This window comes from Cannabis sativa, chromosome 9 (genome assembly GCF_029168945.1).
Source record: "Cannabis sativa cultivar Pink pepper isolate KNU-18-1 chromosome 9, ASM2916894v1, whole genome shotgun sequence".
Taxonomy (NCBI): domain Eukaryota; kingdom Viridiplantae; phylum Streptophyta; class Magnoliopsida; order Rosales; family Cannabaceae; genus Cannabis; species Cannabis sativa.
The window spans coordinates 9,727,218-9,754,262 of NC_083609.1; the positions used below are offsets into that span (position 1 = coordinate 9,727,218).

At 37.4% G+C, this 27,045-nt stretch overlaps 2 protein-coding genes across 3 annotated transcripts; one reads left to right on the forward strand and one right to left on the reverse strand.

Annotated features, from left to right (window-relative positions):
• The first annotated feature begins 1,171 nt into the window (after positions 1-1,171).
• On the forward strand, positions 1,172-11,492 carry LOC115722104 (probable ATP-dependent DNA helicase CHR12). 2 transcript variants are annotated; one of them, XM_030651224.2, is made up of 12 exons: positions 1,172-1,581; positions 2,433-2,586; positions 2,815-2,879; positions 3,299-3,487; positions 3,624-3,773; positions 4,131-4,481; positions 5,029-5,288; positions 5,448-5,663; positions 5,832-6,039; positions 6,125-6,278; positions 6,474-7,076; positions 7,537-11,492. In XM_030651224.2, the coding sequence occupies exons 1-12, from the start codon at positions 1,363-1,365 to the stop codon at positions 8,250-8,252; spliced, it is 3,285 nt and encodes a 1,094-aa protein (XP_030507084.2). In that variant the 5' UTR covers positions 1,172-1,362; the 3' UTR covers positions 8,253-11,492. The 2 variants fall into 2 exon arrangements, with proteins under 2 accessions (XP_030507084.2, XP_030507085.2); XM_030651225.2 differs by lacking the exon at positions 1,172-1,581 and having other exon boundaries at positions 2,572-2,586; positions 3,282-3,487.
• Positions 8,821-11,257, reverse strand: LOC115722249 (RAN GTPase-activating protein 2). Its single transcript, XM_061103688.1, has one exon. The coding sequence runs from the start codon at positions 11,255-11,257 to the stop codon at positions 9,638-9,640; it is 1,620 nt and encodes a 539-aa protein (XP_060959671.1). The 3' UTR covers positions 8,821-9,637.
• Positions 11,493-27,045: the final 15,553 nt, after the last annotated feature.

Here is a 27,045-nt window from a genome sequence, read left to right on the forward strand (position 1 = left end):
TGAACAAATTGTTATATTATATATGCTTAATTTAATAAATAAAAAAAAATAAAAAAATTAATTATTTGAATAAAAAATTAATTTTTTTAAAGAGTTGACCGAGTTGACTGAGTTGACCGGGTCAACCCGCCAACCCGCTAAACCCGACCAACCGAAACCCGCCAACCCGTGCCCTATTCGGGTCCGAGTTCAGTTTCAATTTTTTGAACCCGAAACCCGTGAACCCGAAACCCGCCAACCCGAAACCCGGTAAACCCACCCGATGTTCAGCCCTAGGATTAAGGTCTCTAAGCTGAAAACGCTCGCGTGTGCCCATAAACCCTAATTTGGGCACACTTGGGTGTGTGAGTCTTAACACTAAATGGTTGGTCAATATTTTCGAGTCTCCTGAAGGTGCTATGGGGCACCCCAAGTAGAATGTCCTAACTTATTTGGCCTTTGTAAGTCTTGGTCAAAGTCGTAAAGTTGACTTTTTTGATTTTTCAAAAATCAAGTATAACACTAATATTTACACATATTCCTATATAAAAATAAAAATTAAAACTCCAAACAATTAATAAAATAAGTTTAGAGCAATAAATAATATTTATAAATGTAGAGCATGAATAGTAATTTTACAGAAGCTTTAAAATAGAGAATGAGTTTAGAACATCTGATGTAGCTTGTTTTTAGTTCAGTTCTTTAAATATTTTAGAAAATCTTTATTTTAAAACATCTGATGTGAATGCTCTTTGACTAGACAATAAATTATACTGGTTTGAAGAAGTCTCTGCGTCAATTGTTGAAGTCTTATAAAAAATGTCTTAATGTAATTATCATGTTATAAAAAAATATTAAACATAAACTATACATATGTATTTAATTTGAAGTAAAAATTAAACTTTAAGTTGCCAAAAACACCACTTACAAAAATAACATTTATTAGAGAATACTAATAAATGGTATGGAGTCTATAATTTAACAAAATTGCCAAAATTTGTCAATAGTCCAATATTTGACAAATAAGAGTATCGTATTGCAAAGGACTAAAAAGTAGAAAATTTGAAATCATTACGACAGTTTTATAATTTCTCAAAAGAATAGAGACGTGTTTAGTGCAAACACATAAGTCGAAAGGGCCTTTTCGTAATTTGACCATACTCTTTCCCTAAACTAAAAACAAAACCAAAGGGGAAGAGAGAGAGAGAAACGCCGAAGAAGGGTTTGGGTTTTGGTTTCGAAAGGAAAAAAAAAAAGAACGATTATAGAGAGTGGCTCGAGTCAAGGCTCACACTCGGTAGTGTGTGTTAGTTTTTGTTATTGCAAAGCACAGATTAAAACTCCATTTTTAAATAGCCGTTAAGTGGGTTTTCTTCTCCCGCCATGGCTCAGCTCGAGACCCAGTCCCAGAGCCAGAGCCAGAGCCAGAGCCCACAGCAACCCCCATTAGACCTCATCCACCAGACCAAGTCTTTGATTTCCGCTCTCAACTTCGTCTCCCGGAATCTCCCTCTCCCTGCTGACCTCCTTGACACCGTTTCCTCCATCTATTATGACGCCGAACGAGATGCCCAACTCGCAAGATCTGACCAGAGTGACTCGGTATGTTTTTCTTCGCATACCCTTCTTCTGTTTTTGGTTTCTGACTAATGGGGTTTCGGGTTTTTGACGATTTTTAAATGTTGGGGTTGAATTTTGATTGTGGGTACTTTTCAATTTGGGATTTTGTTTGGATTCGTGAATCTGTGTTCTTGTTTGAAAGGATGTTTGGTTACAGCATGTTTGATTTCGGACTTGTATCTGTTCTTTTTCTTTAATTGTACTTGTTCTGATAAATGTTTACATACAGCTACATGGAGACCTTTAAGGCCACGCTTAGGCTCAGGCTTTTGTTTGTTTGTTGTTTTTTATTTCGAGTTTTTAAATAGAACTTGTTGTTTTTGATAAATTTGTAATGAATGTTCTTCCGTGCTTTTGAAAATAATCACATCCACACATACAATATGATAAAGCTAGGCAATTTTGATGGTAATGAACCTCCTGCAGTCAGCGAGGATTGGAAAAGGAAAACAAAAAACCATTCTTTATGTGAAGTTCATGGTCCCATTTAAAACCAACTAATTTTATTCATTTCTGATCATCAACGTTCGTTGTTCATTGGTTTAAAGTTTTGTGAAGAAAAATAATGTAAATGTTTTTTTTTCCTGTCTCTTACGAGCAGTTTAAATCAAATATTTGGCTCTTTTAGCACCATCCCAAAGGTAAAGCACTGGTAGAATCAATGAATTAATTTCTGATGCAGGACAAGAAAGTTTTGGATTATATTAGATATGATCATTTTGAAGACTTGACCTTGTATAACCTTTTTGAGAGTAACAGTGCTTTATTAGCACCTAAGCTGCATTTGTTGGGTGTTTTTTTCTTACAGTGTTGGTATTTGATATCTGTGACAGGAAAATCATGCTGATATTTCCGAAGAATTGTTACCTGAACTTCAGGAGGCACTGCTTAAACAGCGTTCTAATTGCATGTCAAGTTTTGAATTAACAGAATCAAGGGATAAACGTTATCAAAGCCACATTCAACATCGATTAACTGAACTTGAAGGTAACTATTTCATATAAACGTTGTCATTTGTCTCAGTTTTGAGAGCGGAAGAAGTTGACATTGTCATTGGGACTTGAATCCCAGTCTGCTCCTACACATGCACTCACACAACCATTTGAGTAGTCTCAAATTGCATTTTTTGGGGCATGTTTACGAATTTATTTGTTGCATTCCCAAATGTCCTTAAAAAACAAGCACTTATCCAGATATCATATTTTTTTAAATCAGAATTACCTTCAAGTAGAGGAGAGGAGTTACAAACGAAGTGCTTGCTTGAGCTTTATGGATTAAAGGTAAACTTGATGGATTGAAATTTATTTGAATCATGATTCAAACATCTTTTTCAATTGGTTAAAGCATGTGAAGTTCATATTGTGCAAAAGGCATAGGAGATGAGGGAATGATTTGCTTGGACAGGAAAGATTGCTTTTTAGTTGAAAAAAATTGTATTGAATTTTTTTCCCCATTTTAAAAAATAATAAAAAAGATACATTTACAATTTGCTTTCTGAATATTGTTTCACTGTGAGATAATTGAATTGATGCTTGTGTTACATGAAAGAGTCTGGCCTAAGCATTGATTCAAGGGTAATTGTTTGAAAGACTATCAATACAGTAGGAGTTTCGGTTTCATAATGTCTAATTTCCTCTTGTTGTGTATTAAGAAATAACATGGGTTCTGTCCTTGTGAACAAGGACTTTTTCTCTGGCAGTTAGCAGATTTGCAAAAGAAGGTTCGTGCTGAAGTCAGTTCAGAGTATTGGCTACGCACAAACTGTGCACATCCTGACAAACAGCTATTTGACTGGGGCATGATGCGTTTGCGTCGCCCATTATATGGTGTTGGAGATGCGTTTGCCATGGAGGCTGATGATCAATTCAGAAAGAAACGGGATGCTGAGGTTAGTACAATATATCATGTCAAACCTAATGAGAAGAATTTTGTTGTGAATTGGAGGCTGTTTTGCTATATATCATGAGTAAGTGAATTGTATGTTGGTAATTATTTGTTTGCTGACAATTGAATGTCTAATACAGAGGCTCTCAAGGTTACAAGAAGAAGAGAAAAATCAGGTTGAGACTCGGAAAAGAAAATTTTTCGCTGAAGTCCTTAATGCAGTTCGTGAATTCCAGTTGCAAATTCAAGCTTCTTTGAAACGCCGAAAACAAAGGAATGATGGAGTCCTGGTATGTTATCACTCTATCTCCCTCTTTCCCTGTTTCCAATTTCTACTTGTTCAAATGGTAGTTATACATATATACACACACAGCACGGAGAGACACGAGCTAAAATGCTGTTTAAAAATTCTTGAATTTCATGGTGATCTAAATTTCCATACGAAAATATTGACAACGAAAAATAAGTTGCATATGGAAGATGATTTTTTTTTTCTTACTAGTTTTGCGAAACATCTATAATGGAGATTTTCTTGTTTAACGAATTAGTAGTGTGACCTATGGTTATTTTCTTGTTTAAGGAATAGTTAGGAAAATTGACATGCATTGCAAAATTTGATAAATGATATAATAAGAGTGCTTTAACAGGCATGGCATGGAAGGCAAAGGCAACGTGCAACACGGGCTGAGAAGTTGAGGTTTCAAGCATTAAAAGCTGATGATCAAGAAGCATACATGAGAATGGTGAAGGAGAGTAAGAATGAGCGATTGACAATTCTTCTTGAAGAAACAAATAAGCTTCTTGTTAATTTAGGAGCTGCTGTTCAACGTCAGAAAGATAATAAAACTTCAGATGGAATTGAATCCTTGCATGGCTCTGAATCTGATTCACCTGAGTTGGATGGTGAATTTATTGATTCTGATCGGAATGATGAGGCCAACGACTTACTTGAAGGTCAGCGGCAGTATAACTCAGCAATTCACTCCATTCAGGAAAAGGTAAGTTATACATTCTTTTCTCATTGTATTATTGTTCTTAGTTATCATCTTTTATCTAAAGGTGTCATTCAGCCTACCCATATTAATTATCCATAGGTGAACCCTATATGTTTTATTCCTCTATGTCATTTGTAATTAAATGCAACCTATTGGTGTGTTCCAGATTGTCTAAGCGGCCGGTAATGTAGTATAATGCCAATTTTCTCCAAAGTTCTTGCTCACTAATATAGATTTTCAGCCAGGGGCATTGCACTTTCTCTGGCAGTTTTACTAACATTTTCTGCTTGTCCAAATTTTCCATGTCTTGCAACTTGATGAGCATAATTATGTTTCATGCTTATCATGATTACTCTGTGAACTTTGTACATGGTTTTGCATATGCCATTACCAATGTTTGATGGGATTCTTATCCATTTGTCTTTCTGTACTTTGTGATAACTTCAAAGATCTTTTATTTTTTGTTACTTCTCGTGTAGTGCCTTTTTGTTGCATTTTTGTTAATGGGAACTGTTTTGTAAAAGAGGACCTTACTGTAACTTAATAATAGGTAACGGAGCAACCATCCATGCTACAAGGTGGAGAATTAAGACCATATCAGGTAGAAGGATTACAATGGATGCTCTCATTGTTCAATAACAACCTTAATGGAATTCTGGCTGATGAGATGGGGTTAGGAAAAACAATTCAAACCATTTCTCTGATTGCTTATCTCATAGAACACAAGGGTGTGCATGGACCCCACTTGATAGTGGCCCCAAAAGCAGTTCTGCCCAACTGGGTTAATGAATTTGCAACATGGGCTCCTAGGTATGTTCAATGTATTCTTTAATAAATCTCTCTCATTAATATATCAAATTAATAGATGTAGAACCTTCAAAAAAATTAATAGATGTCAAATTTTCCTTTTTAAGTTACCGAATTTTCTTAATTTCTTTTTAGAGTTGCTGACTTTTCTTATTCATTCAGTATTGCAGCCATTCTCTACGACGGGCGTCTTGATGAAAGAAAGGCAATGAAAGAAGAGTTAGCTGGGGAAGGAAAATTTAATGTGCTGATCACACATTATGACCTAATTATGAGAGATAAAACATTTTTAAAGAAAATTCCTTGGTGCTACCTGATTGTAGACGAAGGCCATAGATTGAAAAATCATGAATGTGCTCTTGCACAGACACTTGCAGGGTATATAATTCTATGTTCATCATAAAGGCTGCATATCTTTGATGTTTCAACATATGCCTAATTTTTTAGTCTTTTTTTTCCTTTCAGAATTTGACCATGCTGTTTCCATGGATGTATACACCATCTCATTTCTAGTTATTTGTGCTCTTTGTGTTGCATTTTATGCAGTTATGATATGCGGCGAAGACTCCTATTGACTGGTACTCCTATACAGAATAGTTTGCAGGAGCTATGGTCCCTGCTTAATTTTCTTCTTCCACACATTTTTAATTCAGTTCAGAACTTCGAGGATTGGTTCAATGCACCATTTGCCGATCGAGGAGATATTTCTCTAACAGATGAGGAACAGCTGTTGATTATTCGTCGTCTTCATCATGTCAGTGTCTTATCATTGTTTCCTAGTGTCTTTTTTCTATCATTTATACTATCTTCTTGGGTCCTTATTTGCTATGGATTTACAGGTTATAAGACCATTTATATTGAGGAGGAAAAAGGATGAAGTGGAGAAATACCTTCCTCAGAAATCTCAGGTCATACTGAAATGTGATATGTCAGCGTGGCAGAAAGTATATTATCAACAAGTCACTGATGTGGGTAGAGTTGGACTAGATAATGGTGAGTAGGTTTCACTTTTAGTTTTCACATTCTTTATGGCAAACACTCTTTTCAAAATGTCTTGTACTCGTGTCTTTATTCCTTCCCAACACCGTTGTTAGCAATTTCAAATTTCCAGCAGATACTATTTATAAGACAGATTGCATCTACACATTCAATAATGTTTTACTTTTACTTATGGTTATTTTTTTGCAGGTAGTGGGAAATCGAAGAGTCTACAGAACCTTACAATGCAGCTTAGAAAATGTTGTAACCACCCATATCTTTTTGTGGGGGAGTATAATATGTGGCGCAGGGAAGAGATCATCAGAGCATCTGGAAAATTTGAATTGCTGGACCGTTTACTCCCAAAACTCCAAAGAGCTGGGCATAGGGTCCTGCTTTTTTCACAAATGACTCGTCTTATGGACATTCTTGAAATATATCTACGCCTTCATGAAATTAAGTTTCTTAGACTTGATGGTTCAACAAAAACTGAGGAAAGAGGGACTCTGCTAAAGCAATTCAATGCTCCAGACTCCCCTTTCTTCATGTTTCTCCTGAGTACTCGTGCTGGAGGTCTTGGTTTGAACTTGCAAACAGCAGATACAGTAATTATTTTTGACAGTGATTGGAATCCACAAATGGATCAACAGGCAGAGGATCGAGCTCATCGTATAGGACAAAAAAAGGAAGTCAGAGTTTTTGTATTGGTTAGTGTTGGATCTATTGAAGAGGTTATCTTGGAACGTGCTAAACAGAAGATGGGTATAGATGCCAAGGTCATCCAAGCCGGTTTATTCAATACAACATCGACAGGTTTGTTATACTCTACTCATGTTATTCAATACATGTCTGCCATGCCAACGATGTCTTAAAATACGTATTCATCGGTGTATTCTTGGGTAATAGAGTCAGTCCAATTTTTGGCTCCTACATGGTCTAGAGCTCTCAGAGTTTGAGGTCACCTGATGGAACATTTTAATTTTCATGCTTTCCTTTTCTCTTTTTCTTTGTTTTTGAAAAAAAAAAAAAGTTAACCCACTCTCCAATTATCATACCCTCTATGCCAATGTGGTCTTAAAATACATGTTCATTGGTGTATTCTTGGATATTAGAGTCAATCCCTGGTGATCCATTTTAATTTTCATGATTTCCTTTTCTCTCTTTATAATTTGTTTTTGAAAAGAAAAGAAAAATTAACAGGGCTCTCCAAGTATCTTATACCCAATGCACATTTCTTATTGGAAGTAACAATCATCATGTACTTTTTATGCAGCTCAAGACAGAAGAGAGATGCTAGAAGAGATCATGCGCAGAGGTACAAGTTCACTTGGGACAGATGTGCCGAGTGAGAGAGAAATCAACCGCCTTGCTGCTCGGTCAGATGATGAGTTTTGGATGTTTGAGAAGATGGACGAAGAGAGAAGGCAAAAGGAGAATTACCGATCTCGACTTATGGAAGATCACGAGGTTCCTGAATGGGCATATTCTAAACCTGACAAAGAACACGAGACCAAAGGGTTTCATAGCGGAAGTATAACAGGAAAGCGACGAAGAAAAGAAGTTGTTTATGCGGATTCCCTGAGCGATGTGCAGTGGATGAAAGCAGTGGAAAATGGAGAAGATATATCAAAGCTTTCTGGCAAAGGAAAAAGGAGAAACCACTTTATATCAGAGACCAGTGAAGCTAGTAATAATAGTAATGGTGTGGAAGACGATAAGGTTATAGAACTAACTGAATCTACACCACTTGCCAGTGAGGGAACAAGCGAAGACACCTATGCTCAGACACCGCTGATGAAGAGACTCAAGTCAGAAGAAGGAACAAGTACAGAGAGACATGATTATCAAGGGGTTGGTGTAAGTAGTTGGAATGGACAGATATTGACATGGAAAACCCACAAAAAGAAGAGATCAAGCTACTCTACTCAGAGCTCATTCTCTGATTCTAGAGGACAGAACAGTAATGGAAGAGGAAATGGATGGAGTTGATCATAGTTAGATTGGTGGAAAAAAATGGATAAAATATTTTGGTAGAGTTGTCTCTTCTTAGTACATATTCAGCAGCCCTCTAGATTTTGTACATGGGTCTGAGCTGTGACAAGCTTTTAGCTAACTTGTTAGGGCAGAGCAAGGCATTCAAGGCCATATGAAGATGGCTATGGCTAATGCCCACTCACAATCCATTTATTATTCTACTTTGTAAGACTATCTCCCACAGTCTTAAAGGATCAATTTGTGCTATATTTAGCACAAAAAGTTAATGTGATATATTTGGCACAATTTTTAACAATATGCTTCAATGCACTAGTGTAAAAGTTCATGAAAAAATTAATTTTTTAATTAATGTTCATTTAATTTATTGAAAAAGACACTTGAAATAGTAATAATATTTTTTCTTCTTAAATTTAGCATTGAAATGATTTAATGTTAATAGTGAAAGATACTAATAATATAAAACAATGAGATAAAAGTAAATATAAAAAATATAGCATACAAATATGTTAGGACTTAGCCAGCACTTCTTTTGGTGCAGTAATTATATTTTTTTTAAAGATGGTTTAACATGTTTTTTTGGGATGGTATAAAGGAGTGCTAATTACAATTTTTGGTCAATTTTTATTTGAAATCACATGCCGAAATATTTTTTTCAAAATTTTTATAACGGTATTCGTTATAATTACAATATCATCCCCTAAATTTTTCAAAAATTTTGAATAATTTATAGTATCAAAAACAAAATTTCTATTATTTCAATTTACCACACGTGTTCAAAAAACTTCAAACGTATTTTATTTGAATTTTTTTTAAAATTTACAAAGATGATTTATAAGCATAACAAATGTAAAAAAAATTGAAAAAAAAATATTCTAACATATTTCAGGCATAGAGGTTGACGGGCAAGGCACATCGTCAAACACCAAATTTCTTTTTTCGAAGGGCAGGCATTGCTTGACAAATATATGTAAAACATAAGTAACACTGAAATACAACTACTCTATAATCATTGGTAACACCCATACAAGACACTTTTGCTGTATAGCAAAAGGGCAAATACTAGATTAAAATATTAAAATACCCCCTGGTAAGTTCCAAGACACCATTTTTTTGCCAAGATTTATGATGACATAATAAACTCGTTGAATCCAAAAAGACAACTTAAAATGGAACAATAAACCAAATAACTAACAACTAATCCTACTGATATCTTTAGATCCAAAATGCTTTGCCTAAACTACCCCATACATCTCTTCCTCAAAATAAGATTCAGTAGAACAGTCAATCCTAATGCTTAAATGCCTCCAACAATAAACAATATTAATGACTATGAGGTTTACACACTATAATAATGGAGAAACAATTGAAATACAGGGCCTCTAGTCCGCTTCATCAACTTCAAGGTTTTTCAGCTTTGATCCTAATTCATCTTCATCCTCACCACCTTCTTCATTATCATTATCATCATCATCATCAGCATCAGCATCTTCTCCCTCAGGATCATTCTCATCCAAAGGACCAAGAAGATCAGGAGTTTTCTTGAAAATATCCTTCACCTCATCAATCCCTTCATCAGAGATGTAATTTCCATTGATGTTCAACAACTTGAAACCAGGCTTTTGGACCACAATCTGAGCCAAAAGACGAGCCCCAGCTCTTCTTATTAAGTTAGTACTCATATCAACTTCAGTCAACTTTGAGTGACCTTCTAATGCATTGGCTATCTGAATAGTACCTTCATCTTTGAGTTCATTTTCAGACAAGTTCAGCTTACTGAGATGCTTCATCGAAGATATACAAGCTGCAAGGGCAGGAGCAGCTTCAACAGTTATGTCATTACCAGCCATATCCAAAACTTCAAGTAAAGGAGCTGATTCCTTGAGAGTGTTGGCTATAGCAACTGCACCCTCATTTTCCATGTTAATGTAACTCAAGTAAACTTCTGTCATGTATGCGTGGTTGGACAGTGTTTTGCTCAATGCAATTCCACCTTCCACACCAAACATATTGTCCCTCAAATCAAGCTTCTTTAAATGGGTACACGTAGCTAGAGCTTCAGATAAGGCCACTCCTCCTTCGGCACCAACTCTCGTAGAGGAGCAACGAAAGTCCTCCAACAGAGGAGAGCGTTTCACAACCTCAGAGATAGCCACTGCTCCTTCATCTCCTGTCATATTATTGTGAAAATGAAGGATTTTAAGTTTCTCCGTAGAAGGAATCAACTCACAAATTGCTCGAGCAGCTTCTTCGGAGATTCCATCATTCATCAAATAGAGCTCCTCCAACTGAGATTGTGATTTAAGAAGCGCTCCGAAAGCTCTAACACCTTTCTCACCCAAGGCATTGTTTGAGAGATTCAGAGACTTCAAAACACTGCCTTCCAAAGCTTCTGAAAATATATTCATCACCTTCAGAGCTTCTGCCTCAGGTCTCCCAGCAACCAAATCTGATAGATCTACTTCTTTCAACTGGCTTTTAAGTGAAGCCAAAATGGGGTCAGCAACTTGGGCTGCTTCTAAACCAAAGCTTCTATTGCTGAAGCAAATCTTTGAATAAGAATTCCCTGGCTCCTGTAATGGCTTTAGAAGTTTTTCAACCTCTTCAGCTTCAATAAAGGCTCGTTTACCTTTAGATATATCAAAAAAAGTTTCATTGGAGACAATATGATTTTCCTTGTCCTTTTTAATAGAACCTCCTTTGAGAACTTGTAGGAGAAGCTTACTGCATTCTCTTGCGTATAGCTGCACCGCAGAACCTCCATCACCATCAGGCTCGTTTTCGTGATGTTGATCTGCTGTGAGAAATGCCTTCTCTTCAATGTACTTTGCATTGTCTTCAGCATCTTCCTTGTTCAGAATTCCATACTTTTGAGTGAAAATAGATTCAGTTGAAAGATTGTTTATCATCCGCTCCACAAGGACTTGCCTAGTGTTTTGGCTAGGAGGCCACAGTTTGATTGAAAATGGCCGATTTTGTGAAGTCATAGTAGTTGCATCCATTCTAACTATGATCTACACATATAAATTTTTTTATTAGGCAAGCAACACTTTAAAATATTCAACACTTTAGATTATACATTCTTAAATCATGATAAATAAATATATATATAAAGTAGGAAATAGCGAGAGAGGAAGCAACTAAGAAGGGCCGGGACTTGCAGTGCGAGAAGAAGACGGAGACTGTAGTCGACTGTGAGTCTGAGTCTGAGAAGGGAGCGGCTGCTTTGGTTAAGGCGAACTGGGCAAGAGAGAGACAGAGAACTAGGGTTAGGGTATGTGTTGGCCTTGGGCTTGGGCTTGGTCTTAGGCCATGTAAGTTTTTTTTTGGGTTCAGATGCAAAATGAGACTAAATTTGCTAACTAAGTTAGTAAATTTACTAATTCTAAAAAAATAAAAAAAAATAATAATAATTTTGAAATAAAGACATTTACTAATTTGCTATAATTTTTTGAAATGACGACATAAACTAAATTATTATTATTATTATAATAAAAAAATACCCTAAATCATAAGACTATGTTAGTAAATGTCTTTATTTCAAAATTATTATTATTTTTTTATTTTTTTAGAATTAGAAGCAAATTATTTAAACATTATAGTATATCTATATTAGTTTTGTTAAAATCTTTTTTATTTTAAAATTATGCCAATTTTTTAAATTTTTTATGAGTTGTTTTGGGTTGTTGGTATATTGATTTTGTTGTACAGTATATTTCTATTTTGTTGTATGGTATATTATTATTCTTAGATGATATTTATTTTTTATTATGATGTATAATAGTGGTATATAATTTTATTAGCATAATAAAAATATTTTAATGTATGTATGTAATTTTATTACTATGCTACATATATTTAATTATTATTTTTATATTTTTTGATTGTATGATTATTTATTTTAAATAATATTTGATTACTTTTTATTTTATTATATACAATTGTCATGGTATATACATTTTAATTGTGGTATATAATTTGGTTAGTATAGTATACATACATATATATATTAGTAATCTATATTTTTATTATTATTTTTTTGTATATATGTTTTGGTGTATGGTATATGTATTTTTTGTTATACGGTATATAATTTTTTTAAATAATATTTAAGTTTTATTTTCTATTGTACTTTTGTTGACATGATATATAATTTTATTATCATCCTATATATTTTTATTTTTATTTGTTGTTATTATTATATATATTTTTATTGTAAGGTATATATTTTATGTTATATGGTATATAAGTTTTATTGTATAGTATATCATTTTATTTTAGATAATGCATGTTTAGTTTTTATTTTAGTATACATAAAGGAGGTGATATATAATTTTGTTAATATGATATATATAATTTTTTTAATAATATTATATTATTTTCTTTTATTTTTTATTGTAGGTATAGACGTTTTATTGTATGGTATATGATTTTTGTTGTCTATAATATATTATTTATTTAATATGATATTTAGTTTTACTTTATTATATATAAATTTTTTGGTATGTATTCATAATTTAATGGTGGTATATATAATTTTGTTAGCATAGTATATATATTTTTTGAGTATTAATTTAGTATTGTTATAATTTCTTTGTGGTATATAATTTTATTACTACGGTATATTAATTTTTTGTACTACGATATATCTAATACTGTTGTATATATTTAAATGATCTAATATATTTATTTATTTTTGTTACAATATAATAATATGCAATACTAAAAAAATTATGTAACTTAATTTTGTTATTATATATATTTTTTTTATAAAAAATATGTGATAAATGTATTTTTATCATTTTTATTAACTAATTTATTAGATTTGGCCATTTTCTTAATTTTTTTAAAAAGTGGACATTTACTAACTTAGTTACCAAATTTAAGGTCATTTTGCATCTCAACCCTTAACATAATCCTATAATTTGGGCCATTTACTATAATTTCCTTTTTTTCTTTTGAAATTAGCCAAGAAAGACATAAAAAAAGAAAGAAAAGCTTATAAATTTAAATAAATGTTCATATTTTAAAAATTTTAGCAAAATGATAAAATGCAATAAATTAGTTAATGAAAATTATGAAAATATTTTTATTACAAACTATATTTTTTAAAAAATTATATAATAATAAAATTAAATTGGGGAATTACTCCATATACTATTTTTTTAACTTTTTTTTTTTTTCAAATTTACGGTTTGAGTTTCTAAAGTGGTTGCCACGCTAGTTGCAATAGGGGTTTTTATACGATTTTTTGTTGCAATTTAGGTTGCAGCGCTAGTTGCAATAAGAAAATCTATGTAGAATTTTGTAAGAATACAAAAAAAATTATTTTGAAGTGTAAAAATAAAAAAACTCAAATTAAATTATATAAATTCGTTAATATTACATATTAATATATTGTTAATATATTGGGTACAATGAATAAATATATTATATTATATACAATAATATTTGATATATTGTAGTACTGAAATCAAAATATACTCTAAGGGGGCGTTTGACATGAGGTGTTCAAAATAATTTGATTATCGAAAATATTATAAAAGAGAATATGATTATAGAGAAATGTGTAAACTGTGTTTGACTGTGTAGGGTAATTTGTAATCATATTCGTGTTAATTAAATTACAATGTTTAGTTGAGTACAAGAATCTTTATATATTATTTTAAAAAAATTAAAATAAAAATATTTTTTATTTTATCTATTTAATGTTAATTATATATTAAAATAAAATAATTACTTATTAAAGAAATATGTTTATTAATTAGTAAATATTAAATTTTATTGTATTTTTTATTAATTAAAATGAACATTTTTATATAATTTATCACTATTATTTATTTTTGTTTGCTATGTCATTTATGTACACCATCCATATAAAATTTATGTATAATATATATATGTTATTGCTAATAATAAAAATAACTCAGTTAAAAAAAATTGATCTCACCGACTAAATATATATATCGTAATATTTTATTTATAATAAATGATAATATTATTGGTATATAAATTTATTTATTAATTTAAAAATACTATTCAAATTAATATAATAGAAGGTAATAATTTAATCATACTCTTTTTTAAGGTATTAACATTACCCTCCTCAAGGGTAGTTATATTACTAGGGGAATAGCATTCCAAGGCTAAACCCTTAAAACAAATAAGATAATGTTTCACTTTACCATTTTCTTGCTAGCATTAACTCATTGCAAACAGCCCCTAATAATAAAATTATATACCACAAATAAATTAGGGAAATTATCCAATATACTAACTTTTTTTTTTAAAAAAAATTACGGTTTGGGTTGCTCCGGTAGTTTTTATGTAGGTTGCTATACAAATTTTGATTGCTATACAACTGCCATTGCAGGATCTGTTTTTGAGCAACTTTACCACCTGGCAAAAAAGTAGGGGAAGTAGTTGTTGGAAGACAAATCCAGCCCTCGCGCCGGCACCAGCACCGGAGTTTCTAGCTGGATAGATTCGTTGCATCTGATGATTCCTCCTGAGTTAGTCGTCGTAACCGCATCAGGTCATAGCTCCTTTGTTTGGCGCTAGCACCTCTTGCACTGCTCTGTCTGTGCGCAGTGATGCAGTGGGGGATTTGAGCCTAAGGATATCGGCAGTCGGTCTTGCTCCTAGAGAGTTGGCTGGCTAGATCTGAGCTTCTGAGGATGAATATCAGTGCAGCATGTGTTTTAAGTTCACGTGCGTCCATTTCGACTGTCTTTCTTAGGCAGGCGGAGGCATCAAATCTTTTTATGGGCACCACCTCAGATCTGCACATTTTTGGCCTTTGGCCAAACCTCGACAAGTGATAAGGAGGTCTTCCTTCTTCTCTTGCACGGACCTTCTTCCCAATAGTCTTGCATCGGTAACCGTCGTGCATATCTCTTTCTTCAGCTTACAATGAAAGCACCAAAATATTTATCGAGTTTTTCGGTAACTAAATAATTTCAGAGCTTAAGTAAGTAATGAAGGTATAAATAATGTAATAATAAACAAGAGATTTTTACGTGGTTCAGGCTTTAACTATCTTTAGTCCACGAGCCCATTTTATTAGGCTCTTTGACCGGTGATTGTTTATACAAATACAAAGACAATGGACTTTTACTCCTTTCCACTGTATTCCTCTTGAAGAAGAGGAAGCTTAGTAGGAATATTTTAGAGTTAATAGTAGGGTTTTAAAAATGTGTTTGATGAAGAATAAGTCCTCAACTTTGAGATGAAGATCTGAAGGAGAGAGAGTCTTAGGATCTGAATCCCCTCTTCGTGCCTTGATTGGGGTATTTATAGGCCAACTCCATCACATGGGTTGTCTTAGATGGATCTCTACGAGGATGAATTCCCACCTTCAGATTAGTAGGTGGCATATTTCATGTGACTTTTATGAATGTCAAATCGTACTGGTTGGGCTTCGAACGCGTGTCACCTCAGGGCCATTCTTATTTGAATTTCCCTCGCCCCTAGTCGTTGGATTATTTAGCCCAGTACACAAGGTCGCGCATGCTCTGCATGGCAGCGTGGCGTGGGAGACAACCTCTGACATCGTACATGATGAAGCTTGGTCTCTAAGTTCATAGCTTGATACGTGTGGGCTAAACCTCTGCAGGTCAAAGGCGTATCCTAGACTAGTGCTTACTGGTTTGAGAAGATCCATATCCTTCGTAGGAGAAAGTAGCATCATCTTCTGGAGTGGAATGGGACATCAGCTCACGGACAATTCTCGCATGGCTAGCACTCGGGGAAACTTCCTTTGTGAGGGCCCTTCCCGTGAGATTAGTGCCTTTATCCTCCCGGAGTGCGAAGCGAAGCACCTAGGCAGCCTAATGATTCTTGGTCTTCTTTCTTTAGTTAGTGTCCACGTGTCATCCTTGTGAAAATGTAGATAACATGAAGAATTTTGTTGCTTTGAATGCAACCCAGTATCAAATTGAGTGGTTGATGGATCAACAAAATGAAGAAAATTATAATCTAATTTATGCTTATTTTTATTTGTTCTTTTATGATAAGTTTATGCTAGTTTTGTGTTACTTTTAATTGTATTACTTTCATGATTTTATGTTTTAAATATTGTTAATTTTTTTTTAAATAATAAGACACGATTTTGTCCCGTTATTGTACGGTCACGGATTGCAATCTGTGATGTACGGTAACCGTCGGATGGGTAGTTAATTTGATCCAAAGGTTGGGGTTCATCTAGGGGTATTTAGGGTTAAATAAATGGCTACCGGTTACGTTTTTTGAAATTTAAATTTATTAAATCTGGAAAAGTGAAAAGTGACATTTATCAATCACATCATATCAACCGTCGTCCTCCTCCACTCTTCCATTTCCTTCTTCACTTTCATTTTGTTTTTTATTTTTCATTTTGTCCTTCCATTTTCCATTTTCGTCTCTGCTAGGGCAAAACACTCTTCTTTCTTTTCCATTTTCTTTTTCATTTTTCATTTTGTTTTTTATTTTCCATTTTCGTTTCAGGTGGTAAAACCCATATTGTACATTTTCTTCACTTTTCTTCGTTCATCACTGTGGTGTACATTACTCGAAGTCTACCATTGTTGGAGTTGTTACAGTGGTGGGTGTCGACGGTGGGTTGTACATTACTCCGTTGTACTTTACATACATTTCATTATTCACAGAAAAAAAAATATTTTTCAAGGGAATGTGGTGTGAGTCCATTTTCGTTTACTTAATAGTTCCATTTTGTCTCAGGTGTCGACGGTGAGGTGTTGAAGGGAGTTTGCATTTCTGTGTTGAGGTATTTCTTTCTCTCTCTTTCTCTCTCTCTCAATCTCTCTCTCTGGTTCTGTGTTGAAGGGAGTTTGCATTTCTTTCTCTCTCTCCCCCCGTGCATCTGTTGTGGTTCTTAGTGTGCAATGTACTGTAATTTGTTTTGAGTTTTTCGTTTTAGTTTTTTATGAATCTATGATTTTGGTATTTTGATTTAGGTTGTTGCAATAAAGAATTACATTGTTTAAATTGAATTGGTTGCATTGTACTGTAATTTAGGGATTTTGATTTAGGTATTTTTGGAATTTGTTAGTTGATTTGGTTGGATTTTGAATATTTGGGGATTGGATAAATGGAGATTTTTTGAGCAATATTTGGTCGAAAAGTCTCTGTTGTCAATTTGTATATTTAAAATTCTGTTTGTCATCTATATTTGTTGCTCCATTTGTGGAAACGAATGATTAGGATTTTGTTTATAAAAATAGTTAATAATTATTAAGGTTAAGAAATTTAAAAATCTGTTTTGAAAAAGATTGATACACAACAGTGATTCATACTCTATGCTTCCGTTTTCAAGTGTCATAATTTTGTGAAAGATTAATTTATGAATTTCTTGGTGAGTGAGATTCACATCATCTAACTTGGTTGTGATCTTTGTTTCTTACATAGATTATTACTTGAAGTATGTCATTTTAGTAGGTTAATTAATAACTTTGAGTAATGTATGAAATGGGTATAAACTAAGGACAAACGAAATTAAGTGAAAAATTTGTTTGACAAATTATATGTTATCAGCAATGTCGATTTTAAAAATGTTATTTTAACTACACTGTTAGTGTTAGTAAAAGAAAAAAGATTTGCTTGATTAAGTGTAATTTTTATGAGGTTGAAAAATTGAATTATTTTTTTAAGATAGTTTTATAAAAAGCCGCACACAAATTGACAACAATTTATTGCTGCATTTGTTGATTCAGTTTAATTTTTATGAATGTGTTTGCTGCATTTGGTTGCATTTACAGTAAAAGGTGGTGGTGTACCTTTTTGAAAGTAGTAAAAAACAAACATGCATGAGACACTAAAGGGCAGAGTTCATACAATTTTAAATTTCAATTAGGTTGTCCTACTTAGTCACAATTAGAAATGGTCATGATTAGCCTGAATGTTATAATCATTGTTATAGTGAGATTTCTCTAACCTAGAAACTCGAGACCAGACTCCTACTTAAAGGACACGTGTATTCAGATTTCCAATGAAAGCTGAAATGTCCATGAGAGACTCCTCGATGTTTAAACCTCGCCCACGATAAAGCCAGTGAGATACTGCTAGTACGTAATTCAGATCGCATAACCGTAATTCGCATTATGCAGGGTAGACCCCAACTCGCATGTGTCAGGACATATGCGAGTATCTCCTCTATACTTATGCGAAAGCATAGAGACCAACTCTCTATGATGTGATATTGGTCCCAACGATCCAATAGCCCTGACAAGCCGATATAGATTCGCATGTCTGGGCTCTGCCAGCTAAACACGCGATGTTTACCAGAGGCAATTATCTAAGGGTGCAGACGTTCCAAACGTACTGATGACCTTGCGAGCTCAACAACGGAACATGAACAGTCAACTCGCAGATGTGGAAGACGCATACGTTGATGGACTTGATAACTGTCGTTCATTTATTAATGTTAACGTTGCTTGGGTTTAATTATTGCAATTCAATATGTAAATGATGGATTAACAATGAATGTGATCCTTGTGTAACCGATTGGACACCTGCTTTGTATATAAAGAGGTGATCCACCATGAAATGGCACCGACGAATCCCTTGCTACAGTGGACTAAGCAGATCATAATCTGACTGAACCACTATAATTCTCTGTCTTACTGTTATTTTCCAGTTTTTGTTGATTGTTTTCCCATTCCCAGTCGAGTACTCGCCATTCTAGGTTGAATACTCGCACTTGTCATTACCCATAAAATTCTCTTTGATATTAATAAAATAATATAATTTGGTGTTGCAAAATTTACTCGACAACATTTGGCGCCGTCTGTGGGAAATCGACTAAGATTTCATTCATTTCAAAGAACAATATCATCATGGCTGGAAATCACGCCAACGGAGGAGCTAACAACGGGTCCATCAACATTGGGATGATGAACGTACCATTATCTGGAGCTGGAGCGCCACCTGTAGACGTCATTAACGACGGAGTAGGGAGAAGCAATATCAGACCCCTCAACCTATTCCCAGAAACGACTGACCCTCAAGTCGGGGACACATCCACGCCACCAGCAACCATGCATTTTCCCCCCGTCACTCCGGCGGTGGTATCCGAGGGAATGATCCAGTTCACCACTGATCAGTATGTTGCGATTCAGGATCAACTGCGCGCACTACAGGCCGAAGTAGATGGACAAAACTGAGCCCGACGCCCTCATCGAGTTCCTGCTATTCGCACCGATAACCCTCAGGTAACGACTTCTAGATGTCATACTAACCGTGTACGCAGGGAACGGAGAACCAACCCTGAAGGTTTGGACCTGAACCATCCAACGTCAAGGGATCAATCCGCAAGGTATCCAAACCAAAGCACACAAGCTGATGAAGACCCTGAACGCCGTAATCCTCGCAGTCGACCATCAAGAGACAACGACGCAGAGTCAGCCTCTTTGTCATCGCATGGTCGCACTCCAAGCAGGTACACAAGGTCTGGCTCTGTGCAGACACAACAGGGAGGACGTTATCAGGTACATCGAGGTGATCTGCGTGATCACCTCAACCCAGTTTTCAGGGCACGTTCTCGCGTCCCGCATAATACTGAGACACTCCGTGATCCCCATGCAGACGATTAGGGTGCCAATACTTATGATAACCCGCCTACCGCGCCGATCGCGACCACTGGGATCAATGTCCCAGCAAATCTCGCCGCAGTAGTTGCGACTCCCGCAGTCGTAGCAGCCCCGGCTCCTACGGCTGAGGGATTGACCAAAGCATGCTTCTGTAGGCTTTGAAAATGCTCGAGCAGCAACGAAAGCCTATATATAAGTTGCATGGTACCTCACCTTTCACTACAGTAGTGCGACAGGCTCAACTTTCGAAAGGGTTTCGTCTATCGGAATCTCTCAAATATAAAGGTACTTCCAACCCGATAGATTATCTTGAAAAATTTAATACTATAATGGAAGTGGATCAGGTACCACAGCTCGCAAAGTGCCGCATTCTTGCGGCAACACTCGAGGAGAATGCCCATGATTGGTTTACCCAATTACCTGAGGCATCGATATCGACGTGGGAAACCTTCGTCGACTTATTCCTCACACATTTCCAGGCCACAATGACGTATAGGCCACCTTATACTACTTTGGCCAATATCAAACAAGAACCTGGTGAGTCTTTACAAGACTATTTTAAACGCTTTAATGCAGAAGTAACAAAGGTCGAGAAGGCTCCCGAGTCTTCGCTTGTTTGCATGCTGATAACAGGTATCTTGCCAAGGACCGACTTTTGGAAGGAGTTACAGGCTCGAAGGCCCGAATCCTTAGTTGAATTTTTCGCCATGGCCGAACCTCACAAGAGAATCGAGAATTCTCTAGCAGAGTTAGAGAAGGGGAAGGACAAGCGTCGGTCACCTATACCGCGATCACGATCTCGCAGTCCACGAGGGAAGAACTCCAGGGGCCGAAGCCCAAGAAGACGCAGCCCGCGGAGACAGCGAAGTCCGAAGTTGGCCAAGTCTCCTCCAAAGAAGGAATCCTCGCCGAAAAGGAAAGGTGGACCTCGCTTCGTCAACTATACTGAACTCGCAGTCCCCCGAGACCATATCTACGCAATCGAGGAAAGAAACAGAGTCTTCAAGAAGCCGCCCCCCATCAGGGGAAATCGCGACAGGAGAGACCCTAAAAAATTTTGTAAGTACCACAAGGATATTGGTCACACTACCTTATAATGTTGGGTCTTGCAGGATGAAATCGAGGAGCTAATCCGGAGAGGGAAATTCGACAAGTATAAGAAGAGCGAGGAAAGTCGTCCCCAAGCGGATGACAAAGGAGAAAATCAGAATGCGAGTGGCTCCAGAACACCTCGCAACATCCTGACTATAATTGGAGGACCTCATATCACAGGGGACTCTTGCAAGTCACAAGAGCGATATGCTAGAGAAGCCAAGGAGAAGCCGCTTACCAATGTGAATAATCTTAGTGAGCGGCCCGAGAAGCTGTTTAAGAAAGAATGCGATGACATCACCTTTATGGAGAGTGATGCGAGATGGGTCCATCACCCGCATTCCGATGCACTAGTGATAGTCGCCAATATTGGCGGGGATAATGTCCATCGCATACTTGTCGACAATGGGAGTTCAGTGAATCTGCTGAATTTCCAAGCATTCAAAAGCGCCGCAAAATGGACCCCGCGAGGTACCAAGCGCTAAAAGAAGAAGTCGACCGCCTCCTTGCATGCGACTTTATACGGGAGTCGTTTTACCCCAACTGGTTAGTGAACCCCGTACTCGTGCCAAAGCCTAATGGCTCATGGCGCACATGTGTTGACTTTACAGATCTAAACAAAGCATGTCCCAAAGACAGCTTTCCCCTTCCTAGCATTGACCAGCTTGTTGATGCCACTGCAGGTCACGAACTCTTGAGTTTCATGGACGCATACTCGGGATATAATCAAATCTTGATGAATGAACCAGACCAGGAGCATACCTCGTTCATTACTGATCGAGGACTATACTGTTACAAAGTCATGCCTTTTGGTTTAATAAACGCAGGTGCGACTTATCAAAGGCTAGTGAACATGATGTTCGCAGATCTCATTGGAAAAACCATGGAGGTATATGTTGACGATATGCTCGTAAAATCTCAACATGCGAAGGATCATATTGCCCACTTACAGACCATGTTTGATATATTACGACGGTATAAGATGCGTTTAAATCCACTGAAATGCGTCTTTGGAGTTGGCTCTGGGAAATTCCTTGGGTTCATGGTTAATCAGCGAGGAATAGAAGCCAATCCCGCGAAGATCAGGGCATTGGTGGAAATGCCATCACCAACCAAGCCAAAGGAGATTCAAAGCCTCACAGGTAAAGTTGCAGCTTTAAACCGCTTTATATCCATATCTTCTGATAAGTGCAAGGAGTTTTTTCAGATTTTGAAAGGCAACAAAAAGTTCCATTGGACCGAAAAGTGCGAGTAGGCCTTTCAAGCTTTAAAAATACACTTGGGGCAACCTCCGATCTTGTCAAAGCCATTGACCGGTGAAGTCCTATCCATCTATTTAGCCGTTTCGGAATATGCGATTAGTTCGGTACTAATACGCGAGGACCAAGGACGCCAATACCCGGTGTATTATGTCAGTAAGCGATTACTGGATGCCGAGACGCGTTATCCCCAAATGGAGAAGTTGGCTTTCGCCTTGATAATATCATCAAGAAAATTGCGACCTTATTTCCAGGCTCACAACATTGAAGTTTTGACGAACTACCCCTTAAGACAAGTTCTAGCGAAACCAGAAGCATCGGGGAGATTTTTAAAATGGGCGATGGAGTTGAGTCAGTTCGACATCAAGTATAAACCAAGAACTGCGATCAAGGGGCAAGCCTTGGCAGATTTTATACTTGAATTCCCCAGCACCGAGGTAGCACTCATAGAAGACAGAAGCGACATTGCTATAGCAAACAGAGAGACGTGGACATTGTACGTCGATGGAGCCTCAAATAGCGAAGGTTCTGGTAGTGGGATCTTGTTAATCAGTCCCAATAATTTCAAGGTACACGCTGTTTTACGTTTTGAATTTTCTGCATCTAACAATGAAGCCGAGTATGAAGCTTTAATCGCAGGATTGAAAATCGCTCTCGAGATGAAAGTCGAGTATCTTCAGGCTTTTAGCGACTCCCAAATCGTGGTATGCCAGGTGAATGGAGAATATCTGGCAAGAGGCGGGAGATTGGTTAAATACTTAGCCATTGTCTGCGAAATAATGCAGAAGTTCAAAAAAATAGTCGTGTCTCGAGTACCGCGTGCTCAAAATTCACACGCAGAAGCATTGGCCCGTTTGGCCTCAACTAGAGAAGCCGAATTGCTCGATGTGATTCCGGTAGACGTATTGGCTCACCCAACTATAAATCAAGAAGTGATCATGGAAATAGATACTGTTCAGGAGATTACCTGGATGACTCCTATCCTCGCATATCTGGAAAAAGGGCTCTTGCCTGATGATAAAATAGAAGCAAGAAGTTTGCGACAGCGAGCCGCCCGTTATGTAATATATGACCAAAGGTTGTATCGCAGAAGTTTTAGTGAACCTCTTCTCAAATGTATCAGCGGAGAGGATTGTGGTTACATACTTCGTGAGGTACACGAGGGGATTTGTGGCAATCATACCGGAGGTAACTCCCTTGCATTAAAAATCATGCGGCAAGGGTATTACTGGCCAACCTTGCGACAAGATGCTCTCGCGTTTGCGAAGAAGTGTGACAGGTGTCAGCGAATAGCCACATATACCCACCAACCTCCAAGTAACCTCCATTCTATCACAAGTCCATGGCCATTTGCAATATGGGGGATTGACCTAATCGGCGAGTTACCTAAAGGGAAAGGTGGAGTCAAATATGCGGTAGTCGCAGTAGATTACTTCACGAAGTGGGCCGAAGCCAAAGCACTCGCAACCATCACAGCAACAAAATTGCGCGAGTTTGTCTATACCTCCATCTTTTGTCGCTTTGGCATTCCACACAAACTCATCTCAGACAATGGAAGACAGTTTGATTGCAAAGAGATGCGACAACTATGCGACGATTTGGGAATCAAGAAGGCATTCTCCGCAGTTGCTTACCCGCAGAGCAATGGACAGACTGAAGCTGTTAATAAAATAATCAAGCACACCATTAAAGGGAAACTAGAAGATCGCAAAGGGGCTTGGCCAGACAAGTTACCGCAAGTCCTATGGTCTTATAATACAACTCCTCGATCTACAACTGGCGAAACACCCTTCTCACTTTCTTACGGGTGCGAGGCCATGTTGCCAGTTAAGATTGGGGCAGGTTCCCTACGTAGAGATGTTTTCAACATCTCGCAGAACAACGAGAAACAGCTATTCTGCCTTGATCTTCTGGAGGAAAAGCGTGACCAAGCGCACTTAAAAAATGCGGCTTACCAGCAGGGAACTGCAAGATACTTTAACTCCAAGGTGAAAGTAAAAACCCTGCGAGCAGGAGACTTGGTCCTTAGAAGGGTAATGCCAAATACCAAAAACCCGTCACATGGGGTCTTTGGGGATAATTGGGAAGGACCATATCTCATCACAGAAAAAATTGGTGATGCCACATACCGACTCGCAACACTCGATGGAACTGTGATTCCACGAGCTTGACATGGCGAGAGTTTAAAATTATATTATCAATAGTACTCGCATTATTAAACTATGTTCACTCTTGTACTTATACTTAGATATTTTTCATACAAAAAAAAAAAAATCCTAAGTATAGGGGGGTATATATGCCAGAATGTACTATTGATTATATAAAGGAAATTGATTCATGATTGTTAAATTTTCAAAATTTTATCAAAAGACTTGTAAATATTTCTACTTATTACACCAAGCTGTAATTAAAGTCGCAGATATATATATTGAAAATGCGAGTACCCGTGTACTGTGAAAATGTTAAAGGATAATTATCCCCGCGAGGATATAAATTTGTCCAAAGTAAAAAGCAAATTTGTCTAAGTACAAAGCGCGAGTACCCCTGTACCGCATAAAAACTAAAAAAGTAAAATTAAAAAGCATAACAGTTTAAACATAGAGGAAAATCAAGCATCTGGAATAACAGGAGCAGTCTCATCCGCGACTTTGCTGACGACCTCGTTCTCGGCTTCCTCAGCATCCGCACCCTCGACCTCTTCAGGAAGATTCCCTCCACCACCTTGAGTTTGAGTGGGCGACATAGCACGAAAAGCCTCAGCCATCTCAGCGGCTTCTGCTCCGAGAATCGAGAAGTCGAAGTCTGGGACTTTGGAAAGAGTGGTGTAAATATAATCAGAAACTGCCTGATCATATTGTTTCTTCCCATTCTCTTTCTCGACCTCCAAGTCGCGAGTCATCTCCTCGATCTTCGCCCGAGAGTTCTTGGCCTCGAGCTCAGCCTACTCCTTAGCCTTGCCAATTTCTTCAAGCTCTTTGTCTTTTCTAGCCGCCTCTTGCTTCAGCCTCTTTATGTTCTCCTGAAGCTGGGCAGTGTGCCTCTTCAGCGAGTCAGCTTCCTTAGAGCCAGCAGCAACAGCTTTCAGGAACGAGGTCATTGACTGCGAAGCCAACTCCACAGAACGCGGAACAAGCTCCTCAGAAGGGATCTTCTCCGCCTTGGATATGAACTCCTCGCCTACGAACTTCTCCTGCATAGCCAGGAAGTCGCGGGCTCGGACGGTTGGCTCGATCAGGACTTTCTTCCCCTTGTCCTGCGTGGTCTTAGCCAGCTTCTTTGAAGAGTCTGCGGCAAGGGTAGTCACCACATCGCTCTTCCTCTTCTGGGCGACAACGGGCGATGTCGTCGCTGTTCCGTTCTTCGGCTTGATTTTAAGGACATGCGCGGATTTTAGAAAAGTCATCTCTGCGAAGATAAATAAAAGATAAGTATAAATAAAACTCAAGACATCAGTTTATGACAAGAGATAAATTACCTGAGACTGGTCGAGAAGTTTGCTTGGAGAGGCGTTTGTCTATCCGCTCTTGTTGCCTCTCAGACGGTTCTTTGTATACTGGCTCTCTTTGAAGACTTGCATTCTCTGGAATCAGCTGGTGTTCTCGCAGCTTGGCAGTCGTACACAGTTTTCGCCAGTCGCGATCTTGTACCGGAAGGCTCCCAAGGATTTCGGCTGTTTCTCTGCGAGTTGCGTCGAGCGCCGGTCGAGCTGGTCTATCTGCGAGAACAAGGAAAAGCGAGTTAGCATGAGATCTCAAAATAATTCAGAAAATGCCTAAGTTAAAAAACACGCGACATACTAGGTCTGCGATTAAAGTCAGTTCTAATCCCAGGGACTTTAAAGACGTAGAACCACTTCGATTTCCAGTCCCCCATGTTCGACACCATTCCTTCTACTCCATTGATTTCAGAAGTCGCCCATTTGCTAAAGCAGTAGAAACCGTTATGAAGACCTACGCTTTTTATGTCGCAGAAATAGTTGAACTCTTCTACTGAGGGAGCCCTATGAACGTACTCCATATACATCGCGTAGAAGGCTAGGGCAATGCGATAACTGTTGGGAGTTAGTTGAAAAGGTGATACATCATATCGCCTAAGAATGGCTACGATGAAAGGATGGAAGGGGACCGATACCCCACATCGGAGAATGGGTATTGAGACTACCACATCCTCTGTGGGAATAATCGCAGGGTTGGTAAAAGGGAGATGCAACCTTTGGGTCGGTTTAGGTCGCTGAAACGCAAGTCGCAACAGATTTAACCTCGTAAAGGTAGTGAAGTCTGATTTAGTAACCCTCGAAATCAGATCTTCACACGCAAAGGGCTCGTTCAGCTAGATATTGTCGACTGAATCTGTCCCACTCCCTTCCGCCTCTTCTTCATCCTCGCCTGATTCGCGAGCTGGGGCCGTCCAGTCATCGTCCATCTCCTCAACTTCGACATCAGGAGCGTGCCTCAAATGAATAAGGTAGTCGCGGGCCGACACCGTGGACTCGCTGTCTCGAAAGTCGATGGTCCCAGGTTCGGCAAGTTCCTGCACCATTCTTTCGATGTCTGCAGAAGACATCGGGCCTAGCTCTATTGGCGCGGCCTCCTCTTCTGAAATCGAGGTTGGGAGAAAGCTGTCTTTCTCCTGGTCATCGTCGCCATCGAATGCATGGCCTCCTGAGCCGAGCTGCTGGCTATCCGACAAGTCGCTCATCTGAAAGATAGAAGATCTTTTCAGCGTGATGAATGTGTGAAAAATAAAAATAAGTGATCTCACCCGCATTAAAACTATGAAATCGTAGTTGCCAAAATAGTCAGCATCCTTACGAATGCTGACCGCCCCATTTTTATGCGAGTTGAAATGCGAGTA